The sequence below is a fragment of the Bombina bombina genome, chromosome 6 (assembly GCF_027579735.1).
Source record: "Bombina bombina isolate aBomBom1 chromosome 6, aBomBom1.pri, whole genome shotgun sequence".
NCBI lineage: Eukaryota > Metazoa > Chordata > Amphibia > Anura > Bombinatoridae > Bombina > Bombina bombina.
In genome coordinates, this window is record NC_069504.1 from 1,023,833,407 (window position 1) to 1,023,855,011 (window position 21,605).

The 21,605-nt window shown below is 34.4% G+C and overlaps 1 protein-coding gene across 4 annotated transcripts in view; it reads left to right on the forward strand.

Annotated features, from left to right (window-relative positions):
* TSPAN9 (tetraspanin 9) overlaps nucleotides 1-21,605 on the forward strand; it is a 672,639-nt gene that overhangs the window by 474,975 nt on the left and 176,059 nt on the right. For 3 of the 4 annotated variants that reach the window (XM_053718751.1, XM_053718752.1, XM_053718753.1), the window contains one exon: nucleotides 3,713-3,792. In XM_053718751.1, coding sequence (XP_053574726.1) covers nucleotides 3,713-3,792 — 80 coding nt within the window. Of the gene's footprint in view, nucleotides 1-3,056; nucleotides 3,793-21,605 lie in introns of those variants that run through there. The other variant, XM_053718750.1, reaches the window with a different exon arrangement.

Genomic DNA, 21,605 nt, shown 5'->3' on the forward strand with positions numbered 1-21,605 from the left:
ATAAATACCTATTTTACTTAATATATTTCAACCAAATAAAAAGACATATGAGGACTTGCAGTTCAATGAAATGAATGTTAAAAGACAGGAAAGTAATTTCTTTTTTATATAAATGTGTAGTGTATTGTCAATGAAGTGCTGCGTTTCAAAAGATTTCAGTACAAAATAAATGTTTTAAAAACATTTAGAGCTGTCCTTTTGTTAGCATAACTGCATAATTTTGCAGAATTCAGCCTCTTTAGTATAGTTTATTGTTTTTGTGGTTACCAGTTCAAGACAGATATAAATGAGCTTTTGTATATTTTAAAGGGATATGAAACCCCTAAGTTGTTTAAAAATTGCTCTATCTGAATCATGAAAGACTTTTCTGGGATTCAATGTCCTTTTAAGTAATCACTGTGTAGAATGTTGGAGATTAGAAGTCAGGATCTAGTTAAATTGTAATCTAATTGTCCCTATTTATTATTAAAAGTACATATATATATATATATATGAAAATTGGTGTTTTACGTTCCTTTAAAGGTATGAGGAAAGCAAGAATATTGTTTGTTTGCATTTAAAAGGAATTGTTAAACATACATAAGATTGAAGTCGTGACTTGTGTAAAATGAGTTTGAAAATTAAATCAATTAAAGGGACTGTCAATTCAAGCATTTAAACGTTCATGATTCAGATAGAGCAATGATTTCAAACACTACTGGGCTAGCTGGCGATAGGTGACTTTTTTTTGGTCCCTTTTAAACTTTATTGGTTCAGATAGAATCTTCAACGTTAAAAATAATACAATTTACTTCTGTTATCAAATGTTCTTCAACAAAGGATAACAAGAGAACAGATATGCTTTAAGTGTGCGTTATATGGCAGCAGCACTTGTAACAATATGTATACAATGTCATACACTTTTAAACTCTAGATGGCAGCAATAGGAAACACTTTTGCCATATACCTGTAGTTTTCGAAATGTGCAAGCTCATAAGCATATCTAGATATGCTCTTCAACAAAGGGTAAAGAAAATAAAGTAAACTTGAACCTTTTTTTTATGTCTATTTAAAGAGTTAGAAGGGTAAAAAATGAAATGTTCATGGGTGCATTTACATTTTAAATAGAAAAAGTTTTGCAATATAGTCCCATTAGCAAAAATGCATCTAGTAAAAGTTATTACTGTTTTTCAGGGGCATATGCACATATGCTGTGAGTGCCCTGCTCACCTCACCTTCTCAGAGAGCAGTACAGACCAGCCCTGTTCACCTCACCTTCTCAGAGAGCAGTACAGACCAGCCCTGTTCACCTCACCTTCTCAGAGAGCAGTACAGACCACCACAAGCTATCTGAGCAGGCTGACTCTCGTCACACGTAGCATCTGCGTGTTTACTGCAGAAACAGTAATCGCCTTTGCTTGAAGCATTATTGCAAAAATGCTTCTACTTAAAATTGAAATACACTAATGCACTTTTTAATTTTGACCTTTCAGTTCCGTTAAAGGGATATGAAAACCAAAAATGTTCTCTTTTGTGATTCAGACATTCTTACAAAACTGCTGCCTTATAGTGCTTCAGAAATGTGTCTGCTCCTGAGCTCACGTCCCTGCTTTTCAACAAAAGATACCAAGAGAACAAATACAAATTGATAATAGAGAGGTATATTATAAAGATGTTTAAAATCGCATGCTCTATCTGAATCATGAAAGAATAATTTTAGGTTCCATATCCCTTTAACTGATTAAAAGCATAGTGTCTCACAAAACATTAAGAACACCTCCCAAACAGCTAAAATTCTTACTTTTATTGAAAACTAAAAATATAGTTTCCAGCTGTTAGAATACCTTTTGGGGTATTTAAAAGAATTTGAAAGTATTTTGTATGCATAATATAGCAAGAGATCTGCAAACAAGAGTTCTGTGACCAGGGATAAATCCCTTGAAAGCCCTCAGGGTATGTATATCTTTATCACCTTTACTCTGGCCAATAAGAGACAGATGTAAATATACTCCAGCGCTAACCTCAGCAATCACATTGTAGCATGTTGCAGGGTCAGTAACTACAGAAAACCATAATATATATTTATATGCTCCATAAGGTAAGACTGGTGATTAATTAAAAGTCACAACAGTAGTGTTTAGTTAGTTTTTGGTATGTGCTTAAAATATTACTGACTGTTTAATAAGTCTTTAAAGTAGAATTTAAATTGATATGATGCAACAGAGTTGTTTATTTTTTCTTGAAAACATGTGTTTTATTTTTATTACATTTTAATGCAGAAAATGGCATTATAAAACTTACCTAGCTACCTGTCCAGAGGGTAAGGAGGAAAGTTAAATAGTCTAACTGTCTGCATTATAGAGGTATTAATAATTATCTGCAAACCATTTATTCAAATTATGTGGCATCTAAAAGTGGGTATTTAAAAAATGATGACAATTCTATTTATGTATTTATTTTTTTAATGTATACAATTATATATATATATATATATATATATATATATATATATATATATATATATATATATATATATATATATATATGTCCCTTTAAGGATTTTGTAAAGAATTACACTCCACTTCAGGATTTATTCAATATAGTGACAGAGTAGTTTTGCATAAAGAAGTCTCGGATTAAGCTTTTTATTTATTTCTGTAAATAAATTCATAATGCTGCATATGTAGAAGTTAAAAAAATGATTTTCATCTCTGCACTATTTGCCAAATGCAAATTGCATATCTGGTTAAAATTACACAAAGTGAATCCAAAGTTCAAACAAGCAAGTCATTCTTTCTTCTAAATATTCATGCAAGGCTGCTATTATTTCTAGATTGTTTTCTATTTTATATTGCAGGGATTTCATTTAAACATTGCTTCTTATCTTGAACAGAGTCTGACATTTAAAGAGATTTTCGTTTGTGCACTTGTATAGTCAAAGTAAATGAATAAGCCTTTTAAAGATGTTATGTCATGGAGGTGTTGCCTGGGAGGGAGTCTGCTCTCTATTGGCTAATTGGGAGGCTTGCAGGGAGGGCTCCGAACACTAAGCTGTATTACTTGAGAGCTGGCTTAGGGGTTTCTGTGGGCTTGCCCAGTAGTTGCAGCTGCTGAAGATTTCACATAACAGCACTGCAACCTACAGTAACACAGATCCAGTAGCAGATTACAGATAGAGTCTCTGCACTCAGGAGCTCCCACACAGAGTTATCAGCCTCCAGGCTCCTGTTCCTAGGTGATATGTTCATTCTATGGGGTCACACTGAGCAGAATAAGGTTTTGTTTAGAATAGAGGAAGATGGATCATAAAAAAGTAATATGATATAAATGTACAATCACTATATAGGAAGAGGGGATAAACCAGTGAGTGTACAATAGTGGATAAGGACAGTGACAGTCTGATTGTAGCTATATAGTTTTCCTCTGGTTTCTGGATTTAATTATAAGACATGCGAAACAATAGCTCTGGGAACCGTGGAAAAAAAGACCATGGAAAAGTCAAGTAGCGAGGATTCTTCCATTCACCGGAGTCCATCTGTGGACAGCAGAGACTCTACAAAACCATCTACCTCAGGCAGGGAGTTTGGGAGAGGGTTTACTGCTGGAGCGTTTTATGGAAATGCTGGATCTCGTACTCAGAGCCAAGCTGGTGTAAAAGGGGACAAATACACTGCACCCAAAGGAGGCAAATACGTGGTCTTTTACCTGGATCTGTCCTTTGTTTTCCTTCTAGAATTTAAGAAGTGCAATATGGCAAGAGGCTGTCTTTGTTGTTTGAAATACATGATGTTCCTGTTTAACTTGATATTTTGGGTAAGTACCACTTTTTTTTTCCTAAATATATTTTTAAAAGTCTGATATTTTGTAACTGTGTGACATTGTTAATGTGACATTACTAATTATTAAACACACACACATATATATATATATATACTTACATACAATTAATTAACCCTTTAGCTACCAGAAAGGTCTGCAATGCATTGCATATCAGAACATTGCAGTGCTCTCTGCTAGCCAAGAGTTTAATGTGAAAAAACAAAAGAATGAAAATGTTGTTGAATTTAATTAGGATAATTATGTGTTGGATGCATTGATATACTTTTGTTAATTATATTGATTTATATTATTTAAAAAAAAAATATTGATATAAAGTAATATATTGATGCATTTATTTTATTATATGTATTTTTTATAGCATTATTAATATTTTAAGAGCCTGGAGAAAGTATTTTGTGATTTTTTTTTTCTCGCTCTTTTTTCATGGGGCAATAGTGTGTGTGTGTGTGTATATATATATATATATATATATATATATATATATATATATATATATATATATATATATATACACAAACAACTTTACTATTACGTGAGCAAGGTCACCTCTTCTAATATTGCACTTAACACTAAATCGCCTCCGCACTCTCCTTGCGGTCATTTTGGGATATGTATGTGTCACTGTCCAGATGATTATGCGAGTTCATTTATTTTAAGTAATTACTATCCTACAGCCAGCAGTGACATAGTTGTAAATGTTTATCAGACCTACCCTCTGCATCAGCTGTTCAAGTTATTTGGAATAAAGTTTGTAGAACAAATGCACATGAGAGGAGACAGTGCTGAAATTATGCACCAAAAGAGCATTACTGATTTAGTGGATCAAAGCATTGCTGTTGGTGCTGCTGCAGATACAAGCAGGACTCTAGCCATGCTCTCATCTGAAGCTGCCGAATATTTACATGAGGGGTTGAATAGAATATTCCTATAGACATATTACATTTTCCGCATGCTGCACACTCGTACAGTCCAGATAATAAATATTATGGTGGAACTTGTTAACCAGAGAGAGAGCGGCAAACCACCACTGGCTTTTACTCTTAGGCAAAATAGGAAGCTGACTAGGGGTTCACTCAAAGGTCTGGTGTGCTGTAAAGTCAGATGCCCAGTAAAGTTAATCAGAGGTTGCACTGGGGCTACTATAGTTAACACAGGTTACTAATGTAAAAGATGAAAGGGCACAAGGTGCCAAGTAAGCTGTACCTATGGGAGTTTCAGGTGCAAATAAAAAATGTGTTGTAGCTCTCTCTTGCAACCGAGGGGTTAACAATGGGAAATGGCACACAAAGTAAGCTGTCTAATATTCTGCTTGAAGTGTATTGTCAATATTGCCAGCACTGAATAAGTTAAATGAACCATAGCTGTTTTCTCCAGTGCTGAGATGATACTGTGCATTTCTTAGTCTGTGCTTGCAGAAATCAGAAGATGAATGTGTTTTCAGCTGCATTATTAGTTAGTAAAATGGTCCTATGTGGCACTTTATACCATTGATTATGCTTGTGCTTGCTAACGTGCATCTTCTGCACACACTACAAAATATTCTATTATCTTTGTAATATTTCTAGAGAATATTCAGGAAGCAATTCTAGTGAATAATTTCCTCTCTATGCTTAGATCTGAATTCCTTTCAGATAGCTTAGTGTTTGCATTTGTTTTAAACTGATATAACTCTATTAGCCAATTCTCAAGAATAACAGGATGGCTGAGGAAAAGGTCTGATCATATTCCTATGGGGTATAGCCTAGTTTATTTCATCTGCTCCCTAAATGTCATTTCCCAGGAGCAGATGGTTTATTTTGACACATGAGTGGTTTATTTTCTGTGACACATTTGTTAATCTGCACCACAGCAAAATCCTCATTTTTAATATGTGCATTTACCACCACCTGTTGGATTAAACTCTTTGCAAGCCCCTTTGACAATATTAAAGACTGTTTTGTATTTGATTCTGTGAGACAGAGGTATATCTCTGCGTTGCATTTGGTCGTTCAGTACCATATGGTGCTGCGTCTTACTCAGATTAGATAAGACTGAGCTTAGAGTTAGCATGCTTATGACATTTAATTATGTTGCCGAGATCCTAATTTATATCAAGGAGAGCTTTTGTTTTTATTTTGGGTCTAATTCCACAAACATTATTGGAATTGTGTTATGCCTATGCTTATAAATGTGTGAGAACAATTGTAAATACAATTTGCTTTTTAATATGTTTTGAAGAACTTTATTATGTTTTACAAAATAGAAATGTTTGTGTTATAAAATCTCCTCAGGATGTACCCAACTACTATTAAATTCAGGGCCAGTGCTAGGAATTTTTGGCTACAAGTGAAGACGCATTTTGCCCCCCCCCCCCCCCAAAAAAAAAAATGTATTTACTCTGTCATTACTGCTTCTTCACACAACGTTGCAATGAAGTGTTAAGCAGCTATAGATAACTGTTTTGTCTAAAACGAGTTAAAGGAACAGTCTTCTTGAAAATGTTTAATGTTTAAAAAGATAGAAAATGCCTTTAATTACCCATTCCCTAGTTTTGCATAACTAACACTGTTGTATTAATATACGTTTTAGCCAATCAGTGCTGACTCATAAATAACTCCACGGGAATGAGCACAATGTTATGTAAATGGAACACATTAACTAGTGCTGGCTAGCAGTGATAAACTGTCAAAATGCACTGAGATTATAAGTGACCTTCAAGGGCTTGGAAAATAACATATGAGCCTACCTAGGTTTAACTTGCTACAAAGAATACCAAGAGAGCAAAGCAAATTTGTTGATAAAATTTAAATTGGAAAGTTGTTTAAAAGTTTAATTTTGACTAGACTGTCCCTTTAAAGGGACAGTCTACTTCAAAATTGTGATTGTTTACAAATATAGATAATTGATTTATTACCCATTCCCCAGTTTTGTATAACCCACACAGTTATATTAATATACTTTTTACCCCTGTGATTACCTTGTATCTAAGCATCTGCAGAATGGTCCTTTATCTCAGGGCTGTTTACGACTTGTATTTTAGCCAATCAGTGTGGTCTCATTTATAACTCCACAGGAGTGAGCACAGTGTTATCTATATGGTACACATTAATATAAATTATTTAAAAAGTATTAAACATAATGTTAAATATTCAAAATAATCCATATAATATATATTAGTCTGAGGACGGGGGAGACCCAGAAAATGTTTACCATGTTAATAAATTAAGTAATAGTAACGGTGAGAGCTTTCCTGGATTCCTTATTTATATATATATATATATATATATATATATATATATATATATATATTTGTGCGTGTCTGAAAACTTTTTACCTTTAGCTTGTAATACGTGCAGTATATTTTTAGTATAGGTGGGGATAAGAGAGGCAAAAAGTTATTTAAAATAATAAAATAAAGCTAAAGAAGCAATTTTAAACAATTTACATACTCAAGCAGGTAAAATGGATCATTGTTAATACATTCTCCGTACATTTAGGTTGATACTTAAAGGAACAGTCAAGTCCAAAATAAACTTTCATGATTTAAATAGGGCATGTAATTTTAAACAACTTTCTATTGTACGTTTATCACCAATTTTGCTTTGTTCTCTTGGTATTCTTTGTTGAAAGCTAAACCTAGGAGGCTCATATGCTAACTTCTTAGACCTTAAATAGGGCATGTAATTTTAAACAACTTTCTATTGTACTTTTATCACCAATTTTGCTTTGTTCTCTTGGTATTCTTTGTTGAAAGCTAAACCTAGTAGGCTCATATGCTAACTTCTTAGACCTTAAAGGCCACCTCTTATGTGAATGTAATTTGACATTTTTTCACCACTAGAGGGCGTTAGTTCATGTGTGTCATATAGATAACATTGAACTCATGCACGTGAAGTTACCTATGAGTAAGCAATGATTGGTTAAAATGCAAGTCTGCCAAAAGAACTGAAATAAGGGGGCAGCTTGCAAAGGCTTAGATATAAGGTAATCGCAGAGGTAAAAAGTGTATTATTATAACTGTGTTGGTTATGCAAAACTGTAGAATGGGTAATAAAGGGATTATCTATCTTTTTAAACAACAAAAATGCTGGTGTTGACTGTCCCTTTAATTGTAAAGCACAAAACAACTGGGAATACAAACTGATTTATTTTGATAATGAAAAGATCCTCAAGAGCATTGGCCACATAGCAATTGATTAAAAAAAAAAGAAAAAGTCAGTTGGCTTATTACTGGTGTTGGTGCTGGCAAATCAGTGCTAGAGAGGACAACGTGTTCAGTCAAATTCAAATGTTACTAATAGCATCTGACTCCCTTACAAAAAAAATGTCCTTTTGGTTGTAGGAACTAAAACAAGATGTAGAATAACCTGACACATAAAATCCCCTTGGCTACCAAGTACATTTACTCAACAGGATTAGGATAATAGTCTATAGCTATATTAATGGCCTCCAAACAAATTTACAAACTTGTGTTTCAATATGGTTTGGACCTGTTTTTAAACCCAAAATGACATCCTGTTAATACAAACACTAGATTTCATACGATACAGCTGTGTCCCTCATATTATAAAATTAACTTTTTGATCATAACTAGTTAAAGGGACATTTAACTTCAAAATGTAATTCCTCATAAATTGTTCAACCATGCATAGATTTCAAAAAAGTTTGCTGTGCATTTTCATTATTTGTTTATACTGATTTTTGTGATTTAATCCTGACAATTGTAGTTTTGAGGTTCAAGTGCATTCTGGGGAATGCAGATGCCTGACCGCCCTACGTTTTGCAAAAGTGGTTGGCTGATAGGTGTAAAAGCTCATTTTACACCTATTTATCCATTATTGGCTACCATAAAGTAGCTAGGATAAAACACATTAATAGACTTATCAAGAGGTGTATCATGAGACTGTAAAACAATGTAAATTTGTTTAGCAAACTTGATGGTTAAATGTTTTCAAAATGCTTATTTTGTTAGCAGATATTAAGAGAATAATTTCTGGTGCATAAAAAATGACTTTAATGTCTATTTAAAGGGACAGTATGCCCTACATTTTTCTCCACTTCAGTTTGTTCGCAATGGTCCATTTTACCTGCTGGAATATACCAATTTTTTGACAAATAGTTCATTTTCTTTTTCTTTATTTCAGTATTTGAAATAACTGATTTTTCCTGTGGCATCCCTATACTAAAAGTTCCTATAGGTTAAAGAAAAGCTGTGCAAACAAAGCCAGCAGAAGAAATTATACTCCCAGTAGGAGGTAGAAGAGAAAAGCAATAACATATTAGTTTTCATTTGTTCTGTCAAAGTATTGGGCTTTTGTTTACACACAGAGATATTATAAAGAAGCATATATGTGTACAGAAAGTAATAAAGAAAATCTGATTTCCCTGCAATTTAAACCCATTTTGATGGGCTGTGGTTTCAAAGAAGAAAAACTGCTATTTCAAATACAAAAATAAACTCAGAGGACCAATTTATCATACATTTTCTACTCTGCAGCTGGTATAACAAATTATTAGAAACACATTAAGATAAAACCAATTTTTATAGTACACTGTCCCTTTAAGGAGCATGGATGTTTGCAATTTGTTGGTAAAATATGTACATATACGCACCAATGCACATTTAAAATCAAATCTTGTTATACTATATAAAGTCTCATAAATGATCTCTATTCTGCGGGAGTCTGATGAGTGCTAGGGGGACACTGGTTCTCGCTCTGTTATAGCAGCGTGAATTTAATGTATTGAATGCCCTAGTCAAGATTTATATTTTTATACCTTGTAGACATAGTGCTACATTGTCAAGAAGAGACGTGAACAAAGAGATGAAAAGTCAGCAGCATTTATAACACAATCAATATCAACGTTAGTGATCCTTTCTCTGCCAAGTAATTATAGAACAGGTTAAAGGGATATGAAACCCAAACATTTTCTTTTGTGATTCAGACATAGCATAACAGTATAAAAAAGTTTTCCATTTAACTTTATTATCAAATTTGCTCCGTTCCTATGATATCCTGTGTTGAAGAGATACCTAGATAGACATCAGGAGCACTATATGGCAGGAAATAGTGCGGCCTCCTAGTGCTTTTGCAAATGAATAACACTCTTCCAAACTGCTGCCATATAGTTCTCTAAGAAAGGGCTGGCTTTTAAAAGGATAGTAAAGTCCAAATTAAACTTCCATGATTCAGATAGGGCATGTAACTTTTAAACAACTTTCTAATTTACTTTTATCATCAGTTTTGCTTTGTTCTTTTGTTATTCTTAGTTGAAAGCTAAATCAAGGTAGGCTCATATGCTGATTTCTAAGCCCTTGAAAGCCGCCTCTACATTTAACAGTTTTTCACAGCTAGAGGGCATTAGTTCATGTGTTTCATATAGATAACATTGTGCTCATGCACGTGAAGTAATTTAGGAGTCAGCACTAATTGCCTGAAATGCAAGTCTGTCAAAAGATCTGAGATAAGGAGGCAGTCAGCAGAAGCTTAGATATAAGGCAATTACAGAGGTAAAAGGTATATTTCTAAAATAGTGTTAGTTATGCAAAACTTGGGTATAGTAAATAAAGGTATATTATCTATCTTTTTAAACAAAAACATTTTTAGTGTTTACTATCCCTTTAAGCATATGTCCCTGCCTTTCAACAAAAGATACCATGAGTTGTTTAAAATAACATGCTCTATCTGTATCATGAAAGAAACATTTGGGGCTTCATCTCTCTTCAATAGCATGCTGGTTTACTAACTCTGTTGCAAAACTGTAAAGTCACTTTATTTGTTTCATCTAAAGGAGGCCATTTTAAGATAAAATAACGTTTTTTTTGTTTGTTTTTTTTAATGGATTTTCCTGTTCTGAAACCATTTTTTGCACTGTGCACCAATAGAGGGAGTGCCCATTTTATCCCCCAAACTAGTAGTCGTGCACAAACGTACTTCGTTAGTTTAAAAATATATATTTCAATTGTGCTCTGAAATATGTATTCAAGCTTAATGTTTCTAAAATCATGCATAAAGTCCAAGGTAAAATGTTATACGTAAAAAATGATATCAATTACAAATCTTTAACTAAATTATGGATAAATAGTTTGGTATGCACAGTAGATGATATACTATTTATCATTTTTTATTTATGTATTTTAAGTAAATTCATATTTAGTAAACTGAAGAGTTTCAGACCAGGGTTTAGGGTTTTGTTGTCATTAACCACCTGACTTATATTTAAAGTTCTTTATTTTTAAAAAAAAAAAAATGTCCTGAATAAACCAATATATTTGTACCAGGCTGTGGAGGTGTGTCCTTCTTCACCAATAGATCTGCGTTAGGTGTCCTTATCTGCCAATGGGGATAGTAGGATGTATGAAACCTATAAAACATATTCTGCATTATTAATATCAATTTATATATCGTTTTTTATGTAACAAATATTTTGACTTGGATAAGTGCTGCTCCTTCATATGCATGGTAGAAAAAATTTGAGTACAATGCCCCTTTAATTTCTTAGTGATCCTGATTGAGTTTTAAAACCACATTAGGAATGCTTACATTATAGTAATAATTTGTTGTAATGCACCATTAGTAGATGTCATCTAGTCAAATCCATTATTCCATCATAGCATATATATTCATTTATGTAAATGAAATGAGTTCTTAATGATGTACTGCATATAGTCAAAATGAGGGAGGATGTAAAATCCTTTAATACTAAAGACTGATAACATTCAAATAAAATGATGTCAAGGAAGGGGGGGGGGATAATATAACAAGGAGATTGTACAGGAATAGATGAAAGTCAGCAAATGTAGAATGGTCTTTAAAAATATAAATATACTTCAAGCCTTGCAGTACTGAAGCATCTTATGTAGAGTTTAACTAGAATATATCACTCTATTAGATAGCATAAACATTTATTAAAGGGACATAAAACAAGTTGGGATAGAGACAAAATATACTTTACTGCAGTGCCTCACCATTAACCCTTTCTTTTTAGTTTCTGAATTGTAAAGGTCTAACTAACCCACACATTTCCTTCTATGGCTGTATCTATATCTATTGTTCTTTTGGTAGGAATTATCTGCTGGAGCATGCCTAGAAGCTGTGAACTGTGAAGTTGAAATACAATGCCTGTGTCTAAACATTGATAAGGGAGGGTGGAGTTGGCTGCTCCAGGCATCTTAGCTATGTAATTAATTTTGCTTTTTCTTGAAAATTATTTTAAAATACTTGCCAGCAATTTTTAAACAATTTTTTTATGCAAACTATTTTTAATTAATTAACCCTTTTAGGGTATGCACAGATCTCAACCTGTTTTATGTCCCTTTAAGAGATAATTAGAAGAAAAGATAGATTATTAGATTAAAAGGTATGTAGAAATTGGAACAGGGTCATTAAAGGGATACTAAACCCACGTTTTTCTGTTCATGATTCAGATAAAGCATGCAATTTTAAGCAACTTTCTAATTTACTCCTAATTATCATTTTTTCTTTGTTCTCTTGCTATCTTTATTTAAAAAGCCTGAATGTAAAGCTTAGGGAGCTGGCCCATTTTAGGTTCAGCACCATGGATAGTGCTTGCTTATTGATGGCTGACATTTACCCACCAATAAGCAAGCGTAACCCAGGTTCTCAACCAAAAATGGGCCGGCTCCTATGCTTTACATCCCTGCTTTTTAAATAAAGATAGCAAGAGAACAAAGAAAAACTGATAATAAGAGTAAATTAGAAAGTTGCTTAAAATTGCGTGCTCTATCTGAATCATTAAAGAAAAAAAGTGGGTTTAGTATCCCTTTAAGTATCATGAGATTTTAATATAAAATGTTTAGGTATGTGTATTAAAACTACTTTACATTACAGTATACTTAAATTATTTATTTTTCCCCTTTTTGTGTAATTTAGCTCTGAAAGTTATGAATTTTACAAATCTCAAAACTGCAAATGCACACTGCAGACTTCTTAAGGCTAACCTCACTACATATTTTTCCCAACTGACTTCAGCAGATAACAGCTGCACAACAATGAAGTGTATACTAACATAATGCATGTGTCTAGCCTGGTCTTCTCCAGAAGAAAGGATCGGTTTCCTCCCAAACAAGAGAAGTGGTCGGTGGAATTTGACCATTGAAAAACAATTGCAGCAAACAAGATGTTTTTTATTTTTCTTGGTTGATATGTTATTCTATAGCAAGGTGTATATACGGAGTGCTTAGTGTTCCTTTAAATAATTGACCAATACTGAGCTTTAGTTATTCAGTCAGATGTGTATACAGCAAAAGATTATTTTAAGCATTTTTGCCATCAAACAGAAGTAAAGCTTTATATTTTTTGATTTACCTATGAAAACGAAATATATTTTAAGTAGACAATCCAAGATATTGATCTAGGCCCATTTTGGTATATTTGATGCCACTGTTTGGCTGGTCAGATATGATAATTTGAAAAAAAATAGTTAACCTTTTCGCAAACTTTGGGTTTCTCACTTAAAGTATTTACACATAACTACTGCAGTCATGTGGCAAATGGTTATAAAAGCTTCTCTGGGACCCTGTTTTTTCAGACATAGCAGCCATGCAAGGCTTTTGCCATTGCTTTTTGGCAATTAGAATGCCTTAATTGCAGTTGCACACTTTACTTGAAATTCCTGGCAAGGGTTAATCAATTAGCTTGTAAGGTTAAATTTTGATGCAGAGCAGAGATTACCCTCCAACATGACACCTCCCATTCCCTGATGCCTATTTGATGCCTCCCAAACAGCTCTCTTCTCTCTCTTACCCCCACTGATCACCACCATCCTGTGTACTGGCAAAAGGTCTGCCAGTATGCAGTTTATGGTTTTTTAATTTTATTTATTTTTGTTTTATTATTTTCCTTGCAGTGTAGTGATCCCTCCCACCTCTGACTCCCCCAACAACTTTTACCTTCCCCCATCCTGCTTGTGGTGGCCATCTTAGGTACTGGCAGCTGTCTGCCAATACCCAGTTTTGTTTTATTATTATTTTTTATTATGAATTTTTTTTTTTCTTTCTGTAGTTCCCTCTTCCCATGATTATTACTTAGGGTGACTCTTTCCAATTCCCATTTTGCCGGGGCTTTCCATCTCTCCCTTTCCCTTTAAAAAAAAAAAAATCTGGAGTGTAGGGCCCCTCCCCCCTCTGCCTCTGTGCCACCCTCCCACATTCCCTCCCACATATACCGCTGGCACAAGAAGTTGATGGTTACAGACAGTGACACACACAGTGTCACTGTCTGTAACAGTCTGGCATCTGCCTTCATATGGTAAAGAAGCACTGATTGTGCTCCAGGAAAAGCAGACAAAATAAATTATGAAATTGCACTGTATTTTTTTTTCACTATGCCTAGTTACAATTTCTATAGAGATTAAATGTTCAGTGTCATGGCCCTTTTAAGGGATAGTGAACACCAAAATTGTTATTGCTTAAAAAAGATTGATAATGCCTTTACTACCCATTCCCCAGGCCCAGCTTTGCTCAACCAACATTAATATATTAATATACTTTATAACATATAAACCTATACATTTCTGCCTGTTCTAAGCCACTACAGACAGCCTTTTATCACATGTTTTTTTATTTGCTTTTCACAAGAGGAGACAGCTAGTTCATGTGGGCCATATAGATAACATTGTGCTCACACCCGTTAAGTTATATAAGAGTCAGCACAACACCACACTAATTGGCTAAAATGCAAGTCAATAGATACTAAATAAAAAGTCATGTGATCAGGGGGCTGTCAGAAGATGCTTAGATACAAGGTAATCACAGAGGTAAAAAGTATATTAATATAACTGTGTTGGTTATGCAAAACTGGGGAATGGGTAATAAAGGGATTATCTATCTTTTAAAATAAAAATGCTGGTACACTGTCCCTTTAAGTGAGACAGTCATGTACCAAACAATATAAGGATGCCACGTAGACTCAAACTATTGCATCAAACACACATAAATAGATAAAAAACATATAGAGGGAAATATCACTATAGTTTAACAGCAAGGGGTTAAATGTTACTAGCCCAAATAAATAAATGTACTAGTCCACTCACTGTTTAAGATATATCACATAGAAATAGATTAAATAAAATCATTTTTTAGTAATAAATATGATAATTATTTGAAAGTAAACAAATTGTCAAAACATATGTTAATCTAAAAACGAGTGAAACTGGATAAAAAAAAAAAATAAGTATGAGACATTTAATGAAAATGTGTCAGTAGCTGAGACTCATAGACTTTAGAAATAGGGGAATTTGTTCTTTAGATGTATTTACTTGCAGAAAAAAACTTGAAGACAGATAGGAAAACTAAACACAAGCTTTATCCATTCTACTAAATCTTCAGTCTCCATTCTATATGACATCAAAGTATAGTCTTAAGATTGTGATTTTTGTGGACACGGAGAAATCTCTATAACCTGCGACAGTTGGCTTTTAGCCTAACAAGTACAGATCGAGCAGCTGTTCATATCCTGGATAGAATGGATTTGGCCATTAAGCATATTTTTTTTTGTTTCTGCGCTATATATATATATATATATATATATATATATACATACATATATACATACTTTTTAACTAATATTTTTGTCCTCTATCAGAATAAAGCAAAAAAACTGTCTTTAGGAGCCAGTTGGTGGTGGAGAGCTTTAGATAGTTTAATACAATATATTGTGCACTGTGTCATGATATAGTATGATATATAAGCTTCTGCAGTTAGAATAACTCTGAGTAGCAGCTGTGTGCAGCTGTCCTCAACCCCCTTTTGTTTTCAGATACTACTGATTCAAATGTTAAAAAAATATGCATTTGTTTAATAAAATGTGTTATGAAAAAAGAGAACAGTAAACATTTATATCCCAACTCAAAGTTTTTGCATCTCCAAACAAACCCCGTTTTACTGCCCAGTAAAAAGAAATGTTTTAAAAAATAAAAATAAAGTATTTGGTGGATGGGCAGTTGGTGTATGTGTGTGTGTGGGGTGCAATTTAGGAGGAACATATATAAATAGTAGAAATATGCAAACAAAATGTTAAGTTTTTCCTTTATAGTTGATAACTGCAACCTTGTTGCTCAAAATACATATTCCTCAAGGACAACCTGCTGTTTCTTATGTCTGCCTTTTATTTGATCGAACATAGATTTCTCATTATCTGACTGCCCAGTATGTCATTCTAAGGTTCAGAGTATGTTGTATTTCAGGCTTGACAAATCCAAGCAGCATTGAGCCATGACTCCTAGAAATTTACTCATGGCTTGTATTTTTTTATATACTTTTTGGCTTGCTTCCTTATGCGATTGCCCTTACCTAGTTCCTAAATGTAAACTGGTGGCTTCCAATAATCTGACTGGCTCCTAAGGCAGATATAAAATTTTAATCCTTTGATTTATTTTATATTTGCTTATTTATATTGGGGCCAAAATAAGTACAATACAATGCCTGTCATAGCCTATTCATTTCTTAAAGGGACACTGAACCCACATTTTTTCTTTTGTGATTCAGATATAGCATGCAATTTTAAACAACTTTCTAATTTAATCCTATTATCATTTTTTCTTCATTCACTTGCTTTCTTTATTTGAAAAAGAAGGCATCTAAGCTACTTTTTGGTTCAGAACCATGGAAAGCACTTGTTTATTGGTAGGTGAATTTACCCACCAATCAGCAAGAACAACACAGTGTGTTCACCAAAAATGGGCCGGCATCTAAACTTACATTCTTGCATTACAAATAAAGATACCAAGAGAATGAAAAGAATTTGATAATGGGAGTAAATTAGAAAATTGCTTAAAATTGAATGCTCTATCTGAATCACGATAGAAAAAAATTGTGTTCAGTGTCCCTTTAATTTAAAGGGACATACATTATATTCCAAAATTCCCTTAAAATGTTAGTGTGTCCCCTACTCCTGTTATTTGCAGTCATTAAAATTCATGCATTATTATTATTATTAGTATTATTATTATTAATAACAGGTATTTATAGAGTGCCAACAGATTCTGCAGTGCTATAAACACAGATGGTATACAGGATAACATTTATAGGGAGGGATCAAATTGGTAGATGCATGAAATAGAAGTGCAGCTTAACATCCTTGCTACATTCTACACATCAATTGCTGAATTGGAGTAGCACCTCATTTGCATTAAATTGGCCAAAATCAAATTTATTGAATGAAAGAATATTCACAATACTTTTCAATGGCATAGCTAACAAAATAATAGTTTAAATGCCGATATAATCTGTATAAATAATACATTTTGATGTTCTTTTACTAGATGTCCACCTCATAGTCTTTTGGTTTATCATATTTTTGTTTAGTTATTTTAGTTATACGAAATTGTCTCTGAACATATTTTTTAATATTTCATAAGAATATATATTAAGAAAAAAAATCACTAAGACAAAACACTTACAAATATTCTTAGGATAAAAAGAATAGTGTACTTAGCTAGACAAAAACACCTTTTGATGGAGGTGAATATTTTATCTCTGATAAATGTATTGTTCTTTTGTTTCTGAATGTTTTTTTACAAATTAATGTTGCTGAAGGTGAAAGTCAGAACACAACATTATGCAGTGCAGTATTTTATTATACGGTATATGTAATAATATTGTTCTCATGAATCATTTGAGATGTGTTATTTTTACTCCATATATGAATGATAACACATACGTTCCTAAAGGTGAATTTATGCGTTTAGAAACCTTTCAACCGATTGCAATTTAGTGCCTCTTTTAATGTCACTATTAATCCTCAGACCTTCCAATTCCGCTTGTCCTATCACTTTTCGTAGACTTTTAATTTACAGACAGTAATTTATCCAACACTATCTGCACTATGCATTCATTTTATCTGTTTTATACACCCTAATTAACATTGATTTACAGCTTAATTCAAAAAAGATATGGGTGAATTACGGCCACCCACAATGTAAAATATCCATGGCTTTTCCCAAGCACATATTTTTTTACAGGGAACAATACAACTCAGAGCTTACATATGGGAGAGCAAATGTTTCCTAGCCTCTCACTGGAGAACACCATTGATTGCAGTGGTATGATGGTGGCAGATGAGGGTCACTGGGTGTCTGGTGACTTGATAGTGCTCAGTAGGGAGTGGGGGGGGGGGGTTCTGCAGAGAGGAGGGCTTTTTCCTTTTCAAGCAGACTGATATAGAGCAGGGTTTCCCCTCTGTTTGAGCAGATGGGTAGAGAGTAGGAGTTTCTACCTGTCTGAACAACCTGGTAGGAACTGGAGTTTTCCCCTTTGTGAGCAGCCTAGTAAAGATCCTTGGAACTTGTATATTTCACCACAGGAGATTGGAACTGTATGATGTTTAGGGTATAGCAGAGAAAAGCAACTAATGCTGGCTGAAGAAGTTTCTCCTTGCTGAACACACAGTTCCTTCTGCTGCTACCTGCTATTACTGACTAAATCTTGCCACTGCCTGGCTTTTCTTCAACCACTACCCTGCCATGTGATCATCAGGGATACCTGCTACTGGAGTAGACCTGCATGCTGCAACAAAATGGGTCCAGACAGGTCCCATCTTTTGGTCAGGTCACATGTCTTTTTGAATAGTAACCAAAATATGTGTATGACTTGACCCATATAGACTAATGTTGTTGGACAATCCAGTGGCGATCTTATTGAATGTATTTGCAAGTGGCTGTTCAACTTTCAAAGAGTAACATCTTTCTGTTTTATCAACCATGATGACAATGAACAATGTCATATGTTTTCACAGAGAGTAAGGGTTATGGATAGATATGCACTACATTAGTCATGATGTCATTCCTGAACATACATTTTTTTAACCTTGAAATATATTTCAATACTTCAAACAAATATACAGGTGGCCCTTGGTTTACGTCGGTTCAATTTGCACCGTTTCAGAATAACAACCTTTTTTTCAGTCATGTGACTGCTATTGAAAAGCTTTGGAAAGCAAAGTGCACTAATTAAAATAGCCAGTAGGTGGAGCTGCCCGCTTGTTTTGCAGCAAAGTTATGCAACTTAACAGCCTGAAATTGATCTGTTTACACAGAGCAGACATTAGCTATCGAGCAACAAAATTTAGCAGCCACTTCCCTATTATCTTCCTGTCCAGCTGCTTGAGGTGAGGGTGCCTAACTGCTTAATCACTGCAGATAGAAATTGATAGAATAGGTGCAGACCTAATATTATCTAACATGCTAACAATGCAGAAAACTGATTGCAGAAAAATGCAAGTAAAAAAATGTTTTTGTTTATTAGACTTAGTTTGATGATGATGCAGTTTGTTATGTGATTATTTAATTAGGTGATGTTTAGCAAATGTTTTTGTTCATTAAACTTAGTTTGATGATGATACAATCTATATTATTAGGTTTATAATGGTGTTTAGCATTTACAGTGGGGCAAAAAAGTATTTAGTCAGCCACCAATTGTGCAAGTTCTCCCTCTTAAGAAGATGAGAGAGGCCTGTAATTTTCATCATAGGTATACCTCAACTATGAGAGACAAAATGTGGAAACAAATCCAGACAATCACATTGTCTGATTTGGAAAGAATTTATTTGCAAATTATGGTGGAAAATAAGTATTTGGTCAATATCAAAAGTTCATCTCAATACTTTGTTATATATCCTTTGTTGGCAATGACAGAGGTCAAACGTTTTATGTAAGTCTTCACAAGGTTGTCACACACTGTTGCTCTTATGTTGGCCCATTCCTGCATGCAGATCTCCTCTAGAGCAGTGATGTTTTGGGGCTCTCGCTGGGCAACATGGACTTTCAACTCCCTCCAAAGGTTTTCTATCGGGTTGAGATCTGGAGACTGGCTAGGCCACTCCAGGACCTTGAAATGCTTCTTACGAAGCCACTCCTTCGTTGCCCGGGCGGTGTGTTTGGGATCATTGTCATGCTGAAAGACCCAGCCACGTTTCATCTTCAATGCCCTTGCTGATGGAAGGAGGTTTGCACTCAAAATCTCACGATACATGGCCCCATTCATTCTTTCATGTACACGGATCAGTTGTCCTGTTCCCTTTGCAGAGAAACAGCCCCAAAGCATGATGTTGCCACCCCATGCTTCACAGTAGGTATGGTGTTCTTTGGTTACAACTCGGCATTCTCTCTCCTCCAAACACGACAAGTTGTGTTTCTACCAAACAGTTCTACTTTTGTTTAATCTGACCATATGACATTCTCCCAATACACTTCTGGTTCATCCAAATGCTCTCTAGCATACTTCAGGGCCCAGACATGTACTAGCTTAAGCAGGGGGACACGTCTGGCACTGCAGGATCTGAGTCCCTGGCGGCGTAGTGTGTTACTGATGGTAGCCTTTGTTACGTTGGTCCCAGCTCTTTTCATGTCATTCACTAGGTCCCCCCGTGTGGTTCTGGGATGTTTGCTCACCATTCTTGTGATCATTTTGACCCCACGGGGTGAGATCTTGCGTGGAGCCCCAAATCGAGGGAGATTATCAGTGGTCTTGTACGTCTTCCATTTTCTAATTATTGCTCCTACAGTTGATTTCTTCACACCAATCTGCTTGCCTATTGCAGATTCAGTCTTCCCAGCCTGGTGCAGGTCTACAATTTTGTTTCTGGTGTCCTTCGACAGCTCTTTGATCTTCACCATAGTGGAGTTTGGAGTGTGACTGTTTGAGGTTGTGGACAGGTGTCTTTTATACTGATAACAAGTTCAAACAGGTGCCATTAATACAGGTAATGAGTGGAGGACAGAGGAGCCTCTTAAAGAAGAAGATACAGGTCTGTGAGAGCCAGAAATCTTGCTTGTTTGTAGGTGACCAAATACTTATTTTCCACCATAATATGCAAATAAATTCTTTCCAAATCAGACATGTGATTGCCTGGATTTGTTTCCACATTTTGTCTCTCATAGTTGAGGTATACCTATGATGAAAATTACAGGCCTCTCTCATCTTCTTAAGTGGGAGAACTTGCACAATTGGTGGCTGACTAAATACTTTTTTGCCCCACTGTAAAGTCTTCATTTCAAAGCTTTAAAAATAATTTATTTTGTGTTACTTATGACAATTTTGAGAGGGGCCTGGAACCTAATCCCCTCACTTCCCATTGACTTACATTATAAACTGTGTTTCAATTTACAATGGTTTCGATTTACAACCATTCCTCCTGGAACCTAACCCCGGCGTAAACTGAGAGCTACCTCTATAGGGAAATAACAACACTAAAATTACCTGATAGAATGGCCTAAACATTTCCCTTAATATTAGGGAGGCCAATATAGGGAACTATTGGCAAACAAAATTTACAGGAAAAAATTCACATTTGCAACAGAATTGCAAAAATAAAAAGAAGAGAAAATTTCCCTTCCGTCAAATTAATTATATTGTTTAGATATATTGTATATGTACAGCTAAATCATTTGCTTTCATACATTTTATTAAATCAAATAATAGTCATACACCACACATAATTGCTTAAAAACACTTTAACCTCAGTGCAAATTTGTAATTTTTACACCAGCTGAGACCTTGGTCTCTCTCTTTAATCAGCTTAAAGGGACATGAAAGCCAACATTTTTCATTCATAATTCAGATAGAGAATACAATTTTAAACAACATTCCAAATTACTTCTATTATTTAATTTGCTTCATTCTTCAGATATGCTTTGTTGAAGAAATAGCAATGCACATGAGTGAGCCAACCACACGAGGTAGCTATGTGCAGCCACCAATCAGCAGCTACTGAGCCTATTTAGATATGCTTTTTTCAACAAATGATAGCAAGAGAATAAAGCAAATTAGATTATAGAAATACATTGGA